Source organism: Dendropsophus ebraccatus, chromosome 10 (genome assembly GCF_027789765.1).
Source record: "Dendropsophus ebraccatus isolate aDenEbr1 chromosome 10, aDenEbr1.pat, whole genome shotgun sequence".
NCBI lineage: Eukaryota > Metazoa > Chordata > Amphibia > Anura > Hylidae > Dendropsophus > Dendropsophus ebraccatus.
The window spans coordinates 46,462,915-46,478,118 of record NC_091463.1 but is presented as its reverse complement, the minus strand read 5'-3'; the positions used below and the strand labels follow the sequence as shown (position 1 = coordinate 46,478,118).

The 15,204-nt window shown below is 44.9% G+C and overlaps 1 protein-coding gene across 2 annotated transcripts in view; it reads right to left on the bottom strand.

Moving 5' to 3' along the window:
• ATRX (ATRX chromatin remodeler) overlaps positions 1-14,843 on the bottom strand; it is a 144,034-nt gene extending 129,191 nt beyond the window's left edge. Inside the window, exons 1-2 of one of the 2 annotated variants that reach the window (XM_069986333.1) lie at positions 14,790-14,843; positions 13,986-14,072 (exon numbers count right to left, since the gene is read on the bottom strand). In XM_069986333.1, the coding sequence (XP_069842434.1) occupies positions 13,986-14,005 (20 nt within the window). In that variant the 5' untranslated portion in view covers positions 14,006-14,072; positions 14,790-14,843. Of the gene's footprint in view, positions 1-13,985; positions 14,073-14,317; positions 14,459-14,789 lie in introns of those variants that run through there. The other variant, XM_069986332.1, reaches the window with a different exon arrangement.
• Between the last annotated feature and the right edge of the window lie 361 nt (positions 14,844-15,204).

Genomic DNA, 15,204 nt, shown 5'->3' with positions numbered 1-15,204 from the left:
AGGACAGAGTTTACTGCTACACTACATATGGCTTGTTTTCCTTTTCTATATTACACAGGATCTTTTCATATTACAATGCTGCTCATATACAGTCATCCAGCATCCTCGAAGAGAACAGCACAGCTCTCCCCTCACTGCCACCTTTTCGCTGACCATCCCTATCTAATAGGCCAGTGCTCTATTACAGATATATGAAGTGATTCTCCTTGTGTAATTAAATGTATGTAAGAAAGTGTTTTTTCTGGTTTTAATGGATAAGCTCCTTAGAGTGATAGAATATAAAATTAATGCAGAATATTTATAAAATTCATATGAAAACTCAATAATAACATTTTGAAAGATTTTTTTCAAACCTGGAGATGGTACATTTTTTCCAACTCTGACTCCAGCCAAAACTAGCTCCACAGCCCCAAATAAAAGCTGTAATTTAAGCTGTAATTTTATGGTCTCTTTTCTTTTTTGAAAGAGAGAAACTCAAAACAGTTCTCAGCAGCATAACTAAAACAACCTTTCAAGTCTGGTATATGTGATGATTTATAACTTTATACAAATACCTTCAACGTTCACTTCAGTTGCTATGCCTTTATAGTGATGCTGATGACATTCAAATCTCTTTCTCTGGGATGTCACCTCTGCTATCCAGGATTCCACCGTGTATAAGCTATATCTTCTTTCTCCTCCCACTTTCTAAAACTCACCATGGACGAAACAGTTTATTAACTTTCCCCTATCTCAATACACGCCCATATAATCTGTAAAAGTGTGCAGAAAAAGGCTGCACTCTGTCCCCCGTCCCTCAAGTCCACTGCCTTTGGGTTAGGGATGCACGATGCACCAAAATATCGATACTAATATCGCTATTCAGGGCAAAAAAACGATTCAATATCAGGATTTCCTGGTATTCTATACTTTATGTTAAAGCAACTCTGTACTCACAATTTGACTCTCCCAAACCACTTGTATCTTCGGATAGCTGCTTTTAATCCAAGATCGCCAGTGATACGTTGATCCAGGGATTATTCTGATTGCCATTGGAGTCGGGATGGAATTTTTTCCCTGTGATGGGGCAATTGGCATCTGCCTCATAGGGGATTTTGCCGTCCCCTGGATTAACACAGTACGGTTTCCTTAGGTTGAACTTGATGGACTCTTGTCTTCTTTCAACCTTATTTACTATGTTACTATCTGTCCTAAGGTCCGTTTGGCAGGTGATGCAGTTATTTTCCTAAAAAAACAACTTTTAAACTTGCAGCCCCATGCCCATGGGCTTAGAGTATCTGTGCCCTAACATTGCACAGGTGCCTTAACGATCCAGCCCATGTTCAGTATTCAAAAAGCTGATAAATAGGAGACAATCTGCCTGGAGCATTCCTAATGAGGAGGAGGACAGACAGAGAGGTTGTGCCAGCCTAATGCACACACAATCTAAGCCCCGACCGTTGGGCACGGGACTGCTAGTTTAAAAGCTGTTTTTTAGGACAATAATTGCATCACCTGCCGAACGGACCCCAGGACAGATCTTGGATTAAAAGCAGCTATCCAAAGGTACAAGCGGTTTGGGGGGTCAGATTGTGGGTACAGAGTCGCTTTAAGCTGTCAAATAGCGCAGCTTAAAGTATAGTGCAGAGAACGTGACAAGCGGCTTGTTGAGCGCCTCCCATGTTCTGTGTGCTGCCCCCCTCCCGGCTCACCAGCATCTGCTCCATGCTGCCCGATCCCAGCCATACTACTACTAACTCCAACTACTATAATAAACACAAAAAAAAATGGGGGGGATGGGGGGGAGAAATGGCATCACCGCATGCGTAATTGCACTATTAAATCACCTTCCTGTTCTCACATGGTATACAGTGTTTGCACCAAAAAAAAAACAAGTCATATATGCAAACATGGTACCAATCAAAGCTGCAGATCATGGCACTCAAAAATGACTCTCAGATAGTCATACAGGCTGAAAGACTTAAAAATTTATGGGAATCAGAATACAGTAATTTTAAACATTTTTTTAAAAAAATGTTACATTTGTAAAGTGTAAGTTGTAAATTGAAATTAACACATATTGTTCCATTATAATCTAGACTTTGAACACCTTCTGCTGTTCGCCTTAAAGGAGAAGTCCAACAAACAGAAATAAACTCAACCTCCACATGCCTCGTAACGTCGTGGTTCACAGCAGCCTGGGTCCTGCAGCTCTGCTAGCTGCAAAGTCACGTCCCTGGCTGAGTTACTCCCACTCAACCAATCACTGACTGGGGCCAGAAGAGCCGGATATGCAACGTACCCGGTTACCAGCAGAGGATGACAGCTGGCTACTATAAACAAGACCTGTGAGCGGCGCAAGGGAGGCACAGGCATAGAGAGTTCACTTAATTTATTTTCTAACCCCCTGACAATTTTAGTGTTCGTGGGACACTTCCCAAATCCACTCTTTGCTCGAAGGGGTATTCCACTTAAACGTAATTATTGATATGTTGTTGCCCATGGTGAGATTAATTCATTCCATACTTATTATCTATTTAGTCTCTGAAAACACAAGAAAAAGAGTGTGCCTTTCTCTTTGTCTCCCTCTCCTTTCTGAGACAGCTGATGTAAAGAGGTCCCTGACTGGCTTTATCTGCAACTTTGTAGCTTCTTTGTAATGCTGGGAGGGTTATTCTGATGTCAAGTTGCTAATGAAGTCACTTTGATTAACCCTTCCAGCAATACAGAGAAGCTACAATGTTGCAGATAAAAGCCAGCCAGGGACTTGTTTACATCAGCTGTCTCAGAAGGGAAGGGGGAGGAGACCGAGAGAAAGGCTCACATACAGATTTTTGTGTTTTTAGAAGAAAAAAAAACAGCAGCTGAGAACAGGGGGAAGGAGACTGAATAGATATGGAATGAATTGATAGTCTCACCATGGGCAGCAACATATAAAAAGTTATGTTTGATTCCACTCATGATTCCACCCCTTTAACTCTGACTCATAACTGGTGGTACATGTCCCCATCATCTCATGCTTGGACTATAACAGCCTCCTCTATGGACTTCTATCTATCACTCTTGCTCCCCTTTCCAATCAACCCTCAACTCTACTGCCTGACTAATCCACCTGTCCCTTTGCCGCTCCTCTGGCTATCCCTTCACTGGTTATCCACTGCTCAACAAATTCACTTTACATTGTTAATTATGACATACAAGGACATCCACAACCTGCCCCTTCCACACACCTCTGACCATACAACTTAAAAACCCATCTCGTCAAAACACGCTACAACCTGTAATAACCTTGCTGCCATCTATGAGCAACTCCCCTCCCCTAAACCTTGAAAATTGTAAGCAGTAGCAGTTATCTATTCCACTGTGAACAGTGAAATGGATTGACAACATATTTTCTAAAACCTGCACTTAAATCCCAGTAGTATCACTGTGTCCCTACTCAGTCTAGCACTGACTGGATGGTCTCAATGTAATAGGAAGAATTTTTAAAAAGCCACAACTAAAATCTACAAATTTTCATGTGGGATTAAGATTAGCTTTTCATGGCCAAAACCAGATGGAACTTTGCTATTAAAGAAAACACTCTGAACATACCCTTGCTTTTGTGTAGTTTAATACTTAAACAATTGTTATGCTAAAATAATTTGTAAACATACACGTTAAAGTGTCACAGTTGTTATAACTTTCATAATCTACAACAGTACATGGGATATAAAGCAGATTTGCAATTTACATTCATTATTTTCTTTTTGTTATCATCGAAAACACAGCACTTCCTGTTTTCTCTGAGAAAAAGTCAGAAAACAGGACGTCCTGTGTATCCCAGGCCATCTGAGCGCTCACAGAGAGAAGGCAGTCATGTGATTGATGGACACATTGAGCCACGATTCTCTGTACTGGCCGTAATTCCTGGGTTTAGTCTGTTTTTTTTCAACCATCGCAGTCTAAAAATTTGCCTTCAGGAGGACCTGGATTTCTTGTAAGTTCAGCTTTGTTTTACAGCATGAGAACAAAAAAAAAAAATGAGTGTATAATGCAAACTTGCTTTATTTCACAACTACTGTTGATTTAGATTTTGAAAGTGACACTTTAAATATGGCTTCTTCATTATTCATCTGACTAGCTCTACATGTCCCAGATCTGCCTGGAAGACTACCAGATTTAAACCAGATCTTTTACACAGGCCGATCAGCGACTAGAACATCGTCAGAAACGCTCCTGTGGCTGATAATAGGCCTGTGTAAAAGTAATCAGTGATCAGCCAAAGACCCATTACTGGCTGATTGCATCTTCTGACCATGCTGTAAACTTTATCTTTACTATCCGCACATAGTCATGTGTAAACGGGATTGTGCGTCCGAGAAAGATAAGCAGCAGTCAAGATCACAAGCAGCAGTCTATATTCTTCAGGTCAATGCGATTACGGTCATATCCAATTTAGCTACTCTGACCTTAGTCTGTGGGTTGTGCACTAGGGCTAATCAATAGCCCCATCATCTTATCAGTAACACTTGTGCTTACATTTGAATTTTTATTACATTTTGATATAATAAGATGTGACGAAAAACTGCAACTTTTTTTTTTTTTTTTTTAATCTATGAGCAATAACTATGTACTGCATTGATCCGCAAGATCAGCGCTATATTGCTTCAGCCTGCTGGAGGCAGGCTGAATTAATTGCTGATTCAGGCAGCACGGAGGCCTGGCAGAGGCCTCTAGCTGTACTGACAGCCAATCTGAACCACTGCACCACCAATGACTCGCAACAGGGCGATTTAAATGCAGTTGTCAGTTTTGACAGCAGCATCTAAATAGTAAAATTGGCAGCATTTGTGATTTCTCCATACAGACTATGAGGGGTAACCCCCAGTTACTGATAGCAGGCAGGAGTCACCATACACAGTTGACAGCAGCGGGACGAGTATTATTGTCCTGTGTCATCAACAGGATAAAGTTGAGACATTTTCAAGCAGTAATATGAATTATATTAAACAAAACATTTAAAATTTACAAGCATTTCTAAAACGGTTTGAAACAAAGACTCACCAAATTCCTTCTCTGTTTTGACAACTTGTTGCCCTTGGTTATTCCACTAAATTGGGTCACTCATGCTCAGTTTAACTGCGATACAGTACATGTAAATGTACCCTTTTACATTATCCAGTTTGTAAATCCACAGTAGAAAATCCTCAACCAATTGGAATAACTTGAAGATTTTCCACTGCAGGTTTTATCACAGAAATCTAAATATATCCTGTTGCTTATTGCTTGTGTACTGACAATATGTTTTATAAGTTCTGCTCCAGAAAAAAAAACAGATCTACTGCAGATCCACTGCTAATCTGGATGTTCAGGTTCACATGGATACGGAGACCCAATGATACTAATGTGCACGACTCCCAGTGGATCCAATTGGGGAGGGCACACACACTACATGCAAGTGACCCCCTTATGTTCATCAGCAGCTTTCCCGTACAAGCCAAATACAGGAAAAATCAAGTATTTTTACAATTTGTATTTATACATGGTATTCTCAACTCGAGTAGAGGATAACAAGATGATCAGTAGTGGTCCAAACGTTGGAATCCCCACCGATCACAAGATTGGAAAACATCAGCCCTGTGCTCAGCACCTGGCAAAGCTCAGAAACACCACAGAGAACAAATAGACACAACTGCAGGCCCATCCAGGAGGAAAGTTTCCTTCTCCAGTGGGGTCTTAGCAACTGAGCATCCACTGATCAGTTTGTTATCCACTAACACCCCAATTCCCAAATAATTTTCTGAGCAAATCCCATCTTGCTCAAAAACATTGAAAATTTGTCAGTTTTCTAGCGTAAGCACTGCGCAAAGAACTCCAGCATTGCCCATCTGCAGATCAGTAGCATTTCTGTAGAAAACATACAGACTGAAGGAACTTAAAAATTTCACAGACTGCATATCAAGACAACAGTGTGAAGTACTGCTCTGCCAGGATAGGAAACCAATAGCACAGCAAGGGGACTTGATATGGTGAATAACACTCTCTCATTCTTAGTCCTATTTAGAGAGAGCGAATCGCTCATCTAAATAAAGCAAGGCGCTTCATTTGATCAGCACTCCGCTTATCATGCTGCTGGCCTTTCAGCACTGCTCCACCCCAGGTGTCGGGGAAAAGCTGGATCCAATCCAGGAAGACTCGGAGAAGTTTTCCATGATTGGATCCAGCTTTTCCTGGCATCCTGGGAGGAGTGGCAGGGAGCAGAGGAGCGCTGAAAGGCCTGTGGCTTGATAAGCAGAGCACTGAAATTGACTGGATGGCCGCCATTTAAAGGCAAATAATTGTCGTTGTTTTGAAATAATGGCCATTAATTGCCATTAAATGGCAGCCATCCACTAAATTTGAATAGTTTGTAAACATAACCTTTCTGTGTGTTTCAATGCACTCCTGGTTTTGGTTGCAAAATACTGACCAAAGTACTGAGCACTGTGAACATAGCCTTAAAAATAATACAATAATGAGAAGAAAAAAAAACAATAAAGACCTATATTTCATTTCCATCAGGGAATTTGAAGCAAAGAATAAACAGCTGGCAGGTCTCTAGACAGGTGAGTTACCCCTAGACCACAGCTCCAATACGTTTGGGCTCAGAGAATCAACTATATCTGAGTGTTTCTTTCAGACATAACCTGCTTATAGAGGACTGATCTGCAATGAGACACTGACTGACAGCTGAGTGAGCAGGAGGCCGGGCAGCATTGATTACTCATTAAGAGGGAGGAAGGAGGAGTGGTGAGGGGGGACGAGTGTGGTACAAACAACTCCTCTTTGACACTTCATTACAATAGGATTGTACAAATTACCAAAAAGGTATCATGCTCACCAGGAGACTGCCAGCTGACAGATTCCCTTTACCCTTAGTACTTCTCTTGTGAGCTGCACTACCTCTTATTTCTTTTGTTTGATTTATCTAAGGTACCATGTGTCTCCTTCACTTAACCCCTGTCGTTATAAGAAACTTTTGACATGTCACAGGGACAAAAAGACGCAAACAAGTTTTATCCAGGTATATACATAATATGCAGCATCTCCGCTTAAAGTGACTGTACCACCAGGCCCAGGCTGAAGCATTGGAGGCGGGCCAACCCACCCTTAGTGGAAAGAAACCCCAGCCCCTCCATGAAAAGACTATTAGAATCAATGGAACCCTATCATAGAGGAGCTAGAGTTTCCTCCCACTAAGAGTGGATCGGCCCGCCTCCAGTGCTTCAGCCTGGGCCTGGTGGTACAGTCACTTTAACCCCTTAACGACATTGGGCGTCAATTTACGCCCTCGCGCCCTGGTACTTAACGCATCAGGGCGTTAATTTACGCCCGATGTTTCCCCGATCGCTGTGTGTTCGCACACAGCGATCGGGGAAGATGGCCTGCTATAAATCATAGCAGGCCATCTTAGCTTCTCGGCACGGGGGGTGGTTAACACCCCCCGTGCTTACGATCGCCGCTATTGGCTGATCAATTAAATCGGTGACCAGATGACCCGGAAAAAATGGTGGTCGGTGCTGTCCGAGGACGGCACCGACCACCATTACTGTAAAAAAGTAATCGTGGTCACGGTGCCACCGGCCCGATCGCCGTTCACGGCGATCGGGCCAGTGGCACGGCGATCAGAGTCCACAAAAATAGTAAATACCTGCTCTGGACCCCTCAGCTAGGTAGCTGAGGGGTCCAGAGCAGGTATTTGTACATTACTCACCTGTCCCGGGGTCCTGATCGGCGTCTTCCGGGTTCGCGGCATCCTCTGTCATTCCGTCGGGTCTTCGGCTATTTCCGGTGGTCCCCATAGTCTTTTTTCGGCTCCAGCCTCGTCTTTTTCCGGATTTTGCGCTCTGTTGCCCTCTAGCGGCTGATATGTGTAATACACTTATCAGCAGCTACAGGGATGTTCAGAATGTAGAAGAAGTTTTGGTTTTTATTTTCCAAATTTTTTTTTTCTATTTTCCGCACCCTATCGCCGCTGAGTGTTGATCAGCATCGCACGAAAGTGCGCTGCTAATCAGCAACTCCTCCTTTTTTGCGTAGGGTGTTTTTTTTTCTATATTCTACTGCCACGGTCTGCTGATAAGTGCCGCACATAAGTGCGGCATTTATCAGCAATTCCTTTGTTGGCGTAGTTTTTTTTTTTTTTTTTTATACTTACTGTAAAAAAAAACACATAAAAAACACTACATTACACCACACTACATTGAATAAAGTTTGACACTACACCACTACATACCCCATATACTAGTCCCTGTATAAAGATGGGTCCATCGTCCATCCAAAGAATGAACACGTTGGACGGAGAGCGGAATCCACCCGTGCATAGAATGGAGTCTATGACACGGATGGAGACGTGCACCTGCATCAGTCCGCCGGTGGGTGCCAGTTGTGGAATGCACGAAGGGTTATCTGTCACGATTCCGCAGTGTGCACGTACACTTAGAGTGTATGATGGAAGGGACACCCGAATCCAGCCCCCAGATGCCCCCCCCCCCCCCCATCCTCCGAGTTAGTGGGGAAACAGTTTGGGACCTGATCTTCCCACTGCTGGATAAAGGTCACCACCTGTACGGGGATAGAATCAGCACCCCCTCTTCCGATTTCTCGCTGCCCGAGCTACTGTAGCTTGCGGCACGATCCGAAAATATCAGAAGCAGTAATAAAGCCCTAATATTTAGCAGCCATGGAGCGGACCCAGCGCTTCTGGATATGAGGGACCCCGTATCGCAAGAGGACATTTTCCAGGTGACGTCCCCCACACTGGAAAACAGGAGACCCCAGAAGAAGTGCAGAGTGTGAGGTAACAGGGGGATCAGGAAGGACACCATTTTCCAGTGTGACACCTGTCCTGATCACCCCGACCTCTGCATACTGGATCGCTTCAAGGCGTACCACACATCATCGGAGTTCTACATTATCTAAATCCTTTCCCTTATTCCTATTTCAGGGGTCACGTTGATCCGGGGATTATTCTGATCGCCATTATGGAGTCGGGAACAAATTTTTTCCCTGTGATGAGGCTACTGTTGTCTGCCTCACAAGGGTTTTTTGCCTTCCTCTGGATCAACACAGGTTGAATTTGATGGACACCTGTCATTTTCAACCTTATAAACTTATAATTGGCCTAATACCCCCAAATAAATTAGAACTGTCCCTTTTCCCCAGCTAAATAGATATGGCCGCCAATCCCATTAGAGGATGCCATGATGCAATTACAAAGCCTCTGTGCGGCCAGGACAGTAGAAACCCACCACAAGTGACCCCATTCTGGAAACTACACCCCATAAGGAATCTAACAAGGGGGCAGCGGGGATATTGCCCCCTGGTGACGGCCACATTTGGGACGTGAAAATGAAAAAAATTGTATTTTTTATTTTCTCGGCACATGTTCTAAGTGTCCGTCACCAGTGGGGTCCATATGCTCACTGCACCCCTTCTTACATTCCTTATGGGGTGTAGTTTCCAGAATAGGGTCACTTGTCGGGGGTTTCTACTGTCCTGGCAGCACAGGAGCTTTGTAATTGCGACATGGCCTCCATCCTCCATTCCAGCCTCTAAATGGCGCTGTCCCTTTGGTGGCTTGCCCTGTGCCCATATGGCACATTATGCCCACATGTGGGGTATTTTCGTACTCAGGGGAAATTACCCTACACGTTTTGTGTTCATTTTCTTTTTCAACCCCTTGTGGAAATGGAAAAAATCAAGGCTAGACCAACATTTAGTGTAATTTTTGTAAAATTTTTACTCTAAATCATTAATTTTGTCATGATTTTTTCATTTTCACAAGGGGCTAAAAGATAAAAAAAAAAAAAAACACTAAATGTGTAGCGCAATTTCCCTTGAGTACGGAAATACCCCGAAGGGAAGGAGCGCCATTTGGTTTTTGAAGGCTGGATTTGGATGGAATGGATTTCGAGGGGCCATGTTGCATTCAAAAGGCCCCTGTGTTGCCAAGACAGTTGAAACCCCCACAAGTGACTCCATTATGGAAACTACACCCCTCAAGGAATGTAACAAGGGGTGTAGTGAGCATATGGACCCCACTGGTGACGGGCACAAATGTGGAACAATGTGGCGTGAAAATGAAATATTACATTTTTTACACTATAATGTTGGTTTAGCCTTGAATTTATCATTTTAAAAGTTAAAAGAGGGTTAAAAGAGGGGGGAAAAAAACAAAATGCGTAGAGCAATTTCCCCTGAGTCCGTAGATACCCCACATGTGGACATAAAGCGCCATGTGGGCGCAGGGCAAGCCTCCGAAGGGAAGGAGCGCCATTTGGATTTTGGATTTGGCTAGAATATGATGATGAACGCCATGTCGCATTTACAGAGCCCTCGTGCTGCCAAAACACTGGAAACCCCCCACAAGTGACCCCATTCTGGAAACTACACCCCTCAAGGAATCTAACAAGGGGTGCAGTGAGGATATTGACCCCTTGATGATGGGCACATTTGTGCCATGAAAGTGAAAAAATGAAAATATTCCCTTTCACGTCACAATGTTCCACATTTGTGCCCGTCACCAGTGGGGTCCATATGCTCACTGAACCCCTTGTTAGATTGCTTGAGGGGTGTAGTTTACAGAATGGGGTCACTTGTGGGGGGTTTCCAGTGTCTTGGTAGCACGAGGGCTCTGTAAATGCGACATGGCTCTTGATATCCTTTCCAGTGAAATTCAGCTTCCAAAAGCCAATTGGCGCTTCTTCCCTTTGGAGGCTCGTCCTGCGCCCCCTTGGCGCTTTATCGCCACATGTGGGGTATTTCCGTACTCGGTAGAAACTGCGCTACACATTTTGTGTCTTTTTTTTCCTCTTATCCCTTTAAGAAAATGAAAAATTGAAGGCTAGAACAACGTTTTAGTGTAAAAAATAAATTTTTCTTTTTTCACGCCATATTGTTCGGAAAATCTGTAAAGCACCTGTGGGGTCCAGATGCTCACCGCACCCCTTGTTACATTCCTTGAGGGGTGTAGTTTTCTAAATGGTGTCCCTTTAGGGGTGTTTTTTAGGTTTTGGCACCCCAGAGCCTCTGCCAACCTGAAGTGGTATGGTGAGAAATGACCAAATATAACGGAGGCGTTGAAATTCACTAGGCACTCCTTTATATCTGAGGCTTGTGGTTGTGTCAAATAGCGCAATAGGGCCACATATGGGGTATTTCTATAAACTGCAGAAACGGAGCAATAAATATTGGGGTGCATTTCTCTGGTAATAGGTTTATAATTATGAAAAATATTGGATTACAATAAAATCTCTGCACAGAAAATTAAAATTTTCAAATTTCTTACACACTTAGCTTTTATTTCTGTGACTCCCCTAAAGGGTTAAAAAACTTTCTGGATGTGCTTTTGCAGTATGTGGGGGGTGCAGTTTCTGAAATGGGGTGCTTTGTGGGGCTTTATAACATACAGGCCCCTCAAATTCACTTTAAACCTGAACAGGTCCCTAAAAATATCAGATTTTGAAGTTTTACTGAAAATTTGCTGCTAATGTTTTAAGCTTTCTATTGTCTAAAAAAATGAAAGATCGTTTAATAAATGCCGCCAACATAAAGTAGACATGTTGCTAATACTATTTAATATATAATTTATGTGGTATAACCACTTTCTGTATAAGCAAAAAAGTTTCGACTCCAATTTTCCTCCAAGAACAATATGTCACGAGAAAACAATCTCAGAATCAGCCGGATAGGTAAAAGCATCCCGAAGTTATTAATGACTAAAGTGACACAGGTCATATTCATAAAATTTGTCTCTGTCATTAAGGGCATTTCAGGCTCTGTCCTTAAGGGGTTAAGGATGATGCGGAGGACCACACACAGTATTGGGGGGTGACAGTATCACTTTACGAGAAACATCATCTTTAAAGTGTCACCGTCGTTTTAACTTTCTAAATCAACAGTAGATGTGATATAAAGCAAGTTAATGGTGCATTCACATCTACAGGATCTGCAGCTGATTTTCTGCAGCAGATTTCATTTAAATAACTGAACACAGCATCAAATCTGCTGCAGATCCAGTAGGTGTGAACGCACCCTTACAATATATTTTTTTTATCACTTTTTTTTTTTTTTTTTTAGTTATCATGAAGAACACGGCACTTCCTGTTTTCTGACACTTTTTTTTCTCAGAGTAAGAAAACAGGAAGTGCTGTGTTTCCCTGGTCATCTTAAAGTGACTGTACCACCAGGCCCAGGCAGAAGCACTGGAGGCGGGCCAACCCACCCTTAGTGGGAAGAAACTCCAGCCCCTCCATGACGTGACTCCATTAGAATCAATGGAACCCTGTCATAGAGGGGCTAGGGTTTCCTCCCACTAAGGGTGGGTCGGCCTGCCTCCAGTGCTTCAGCCTGGGCCTGGTGGTACAGTCACTTTAAAAGGCAGATTCATGGAAACATGACTCTCTGTACTGGCCGGAATTCCTGTGTTTAGTCTCTTTTTTCAACTAGCAAGTCTAAAAATCTGCAATCAGGAGACTGGACCTGGATTTCTGGTAAGTATAGCTTTGTTTTACAGCATAACAAAAAGAAAATAATGTATGTAAATTACAAACTTGCTTTATATCACAGCTACTGTTGATATAGATTTTTAAAGTTATAACCACAGTGACACTTTAAAGGGACTGTACCATCAGGCCTGGGCTGAAGCACTGGAAGCGGGTTTACCCACCCCAAATGGGAGGAAACCCCAGTTCCTCTATGATACAGCTCCATTGACTCTAATGGAGCAGTGTGATAGAGGGGCTGAGGTTTCCTCCCACTGTGGGTTGTTCAGCCCGCCTCCAGTGTTTCAGCCCAGGCCTGATGGTACAGTCCCTATAAAGGAGAAGTCTGATGAGAATTTTTATTAAAGTATTGTATTGCCCCCCCAAAAATTATACAACTCACCAATATACACTTATTATGGGAAACTGGCTGTGGCTGCTGGAGAGGATGATGGCAGGGGGACACAGAGACACAGGGCTCTGGGGGGACACTGAGCATCCCTCTGCCATCATCCTCTCCAGCAGCCACAGCACGCACAGCTCTGGGAGTCGGGTCGTGACATCACCATGTTATCCAGGAAGTAAAGCCTTGATGCAGTAGTAAGTGCAGGGAAAAAAAGCAGTTTATAAGTATTTCCGGTAATAAGTGTATATTGGTGATTTGTATAACTTTTGGGGGTAATACACTACTTTAAAGGGGTACTCCAGCGGGGGGGCATTTTTTTCCTGAGACCGGGGAGGAGGTGGCTGAGGGAAACGACGTCCACTCACCTCCCCGGTTCCAGCGGCGGGTCCCTCATCGTGGCGCTCCAGTTCCTGCCCGCTTCCTGGTGTCTGACACGTGCTAGAGACGATACATTTCAGGTCCACTCAGCCAGTGACAGAGGAGGGGACTTGAAACGGATATCACGTCTCGGGCCCGCATCAGACACCAGAAAGCAGGCAGGGACTCGCTGCTGGAACCGAGGGGGTGAGGACATCGTTTCCCTTAGCCACCTCCACCCTGGTCCCAGAAAAAGAATGCCCAACCATCCCCCCACCCCCCGCTGGAGTACCCCTTTAATAAAATTTTTTGCCAGACTTCTCCTTTAAGGGTACACTATCCTCAGTCACTGCATTGGAAAGCACAGCAGATAAGATGAAAACTACATCCACCAAGTCACCCACAACTTTTTCCAACAGCTGCAAAATTTCCCATTTAAAAAAGCGGTGTGAGTGGCGACCTAGCAAATGCTCTCAGGTAGAGCGGGGTACCTCTACCACACAGGGGCCGTCCGGGTGCCTCATGTATTATAGTAGAGGCTGCGCTCACATGGCTTCTCATATCACTCACCGGCAGCTACAGAACCACATGTGGCCCAATGAGAGCGCTCCATTAACCCCGCCCTTCCCCCGGGATGCGCCGCCATGGTGGTGAGCGGGCACTCGGGAGCACTGTCCCCGGTGTGCGGGCTCACCTGGCCGCCATCACAGCCCCGGCCCCCCGGCTCCGCGGCCTACCTCATGGGCTCCGCTGTCATTTCTCTCCAGGGCCCGGCTCGTCTCTCGGCCTCTCGCTCACCGCTGTCCGTCCATTCCCCGGGAGTCCTGCAAGAGGGGGAGGGGATGACGAGGAGAAAATACAGACAAGTGAAATCCCCTTCAGGAGGCGGCGAGGCCTCAGAGCCGGAGCTAACGTAACAAGCGGCGGGGACAACGCTACGACCCGGCCGCTGCCACCCTCTCCCCTATAGTGCAGAGGATCGCTGCCTTCCCGGCCTGACTGCTCCTCCCCCCGCCTCCCCGGATCACAGATCCATTACTCGGCGAAGAACCAGAAACAAAGCAGTTACCGCCATCTTGTCGGGGGAGGGAGCAGAGACGCAACGAATTGGCCCTTTCCTTCTCCTCCCGCGCCGCTGAGCGCTGATTGGACGAGCGCGGGCCGGGAAGGATTTTCTGAATGGCTGGCGGCGCGGAACAGGGAGGCTGTTGCCAGGATGCGTGACGTCACCAGCCGCCGCCTTCTGATTGGTACAGCGCTAGTCGCCGCCGTGTTCTTTACGGTACAAGGACACCGGCCGTGGTGTCTGTACCCCACAGGCGGTGTGTGCGTGACGGCGTCTAATAAGAATAACAACGGAAAGATTCACAATCTCTTCAGGCGACTGACACAAATCTACTGCAGAGCTGTGTGGTGCGCGTGAGGCCGGGGAGTCCAGTGCAAGCTGCGCCAGTCACCACAGCGCCCCTGGTTCTGACCCACAACCGCCCCGCGCCTGGCACACTACCCGGGGAAGGGCAACACCACCAGCTGGCCCTTACCAAGTCCTTACTTGTCAGCAGGCACAATTTTTGGCGGGACAGTCCTGCGACAAGGACCGCAAAGGGGCGGAGTTTGTGCCTCCTCCCACCTCGACAATGGGCGGGACTTAAATTTTAGTTAATTTAAAGGGTAAACAAAATAATAATAAAACATATTTGCCTTTGGGTGGTGTAAAAATAATGAAGTAGTTTGGTCTGAAAGGGACACCAATATATACTGCGGCGTATGGACAGTGGGCCCATTTACTTTAACTGGCAGAATGTAGCCGACTAGTGACACACATGGCCGTTTTCTAAATGTATATCTTTATTTTGCGGGACTAAGAAAAAAAACATCTATGTGCTCTTTTTCAGTACCGTAAGTGATTGGAAAATGGGCGTTGTGCGTCTCTAGGTGATTCTGTTCAGCCCATTA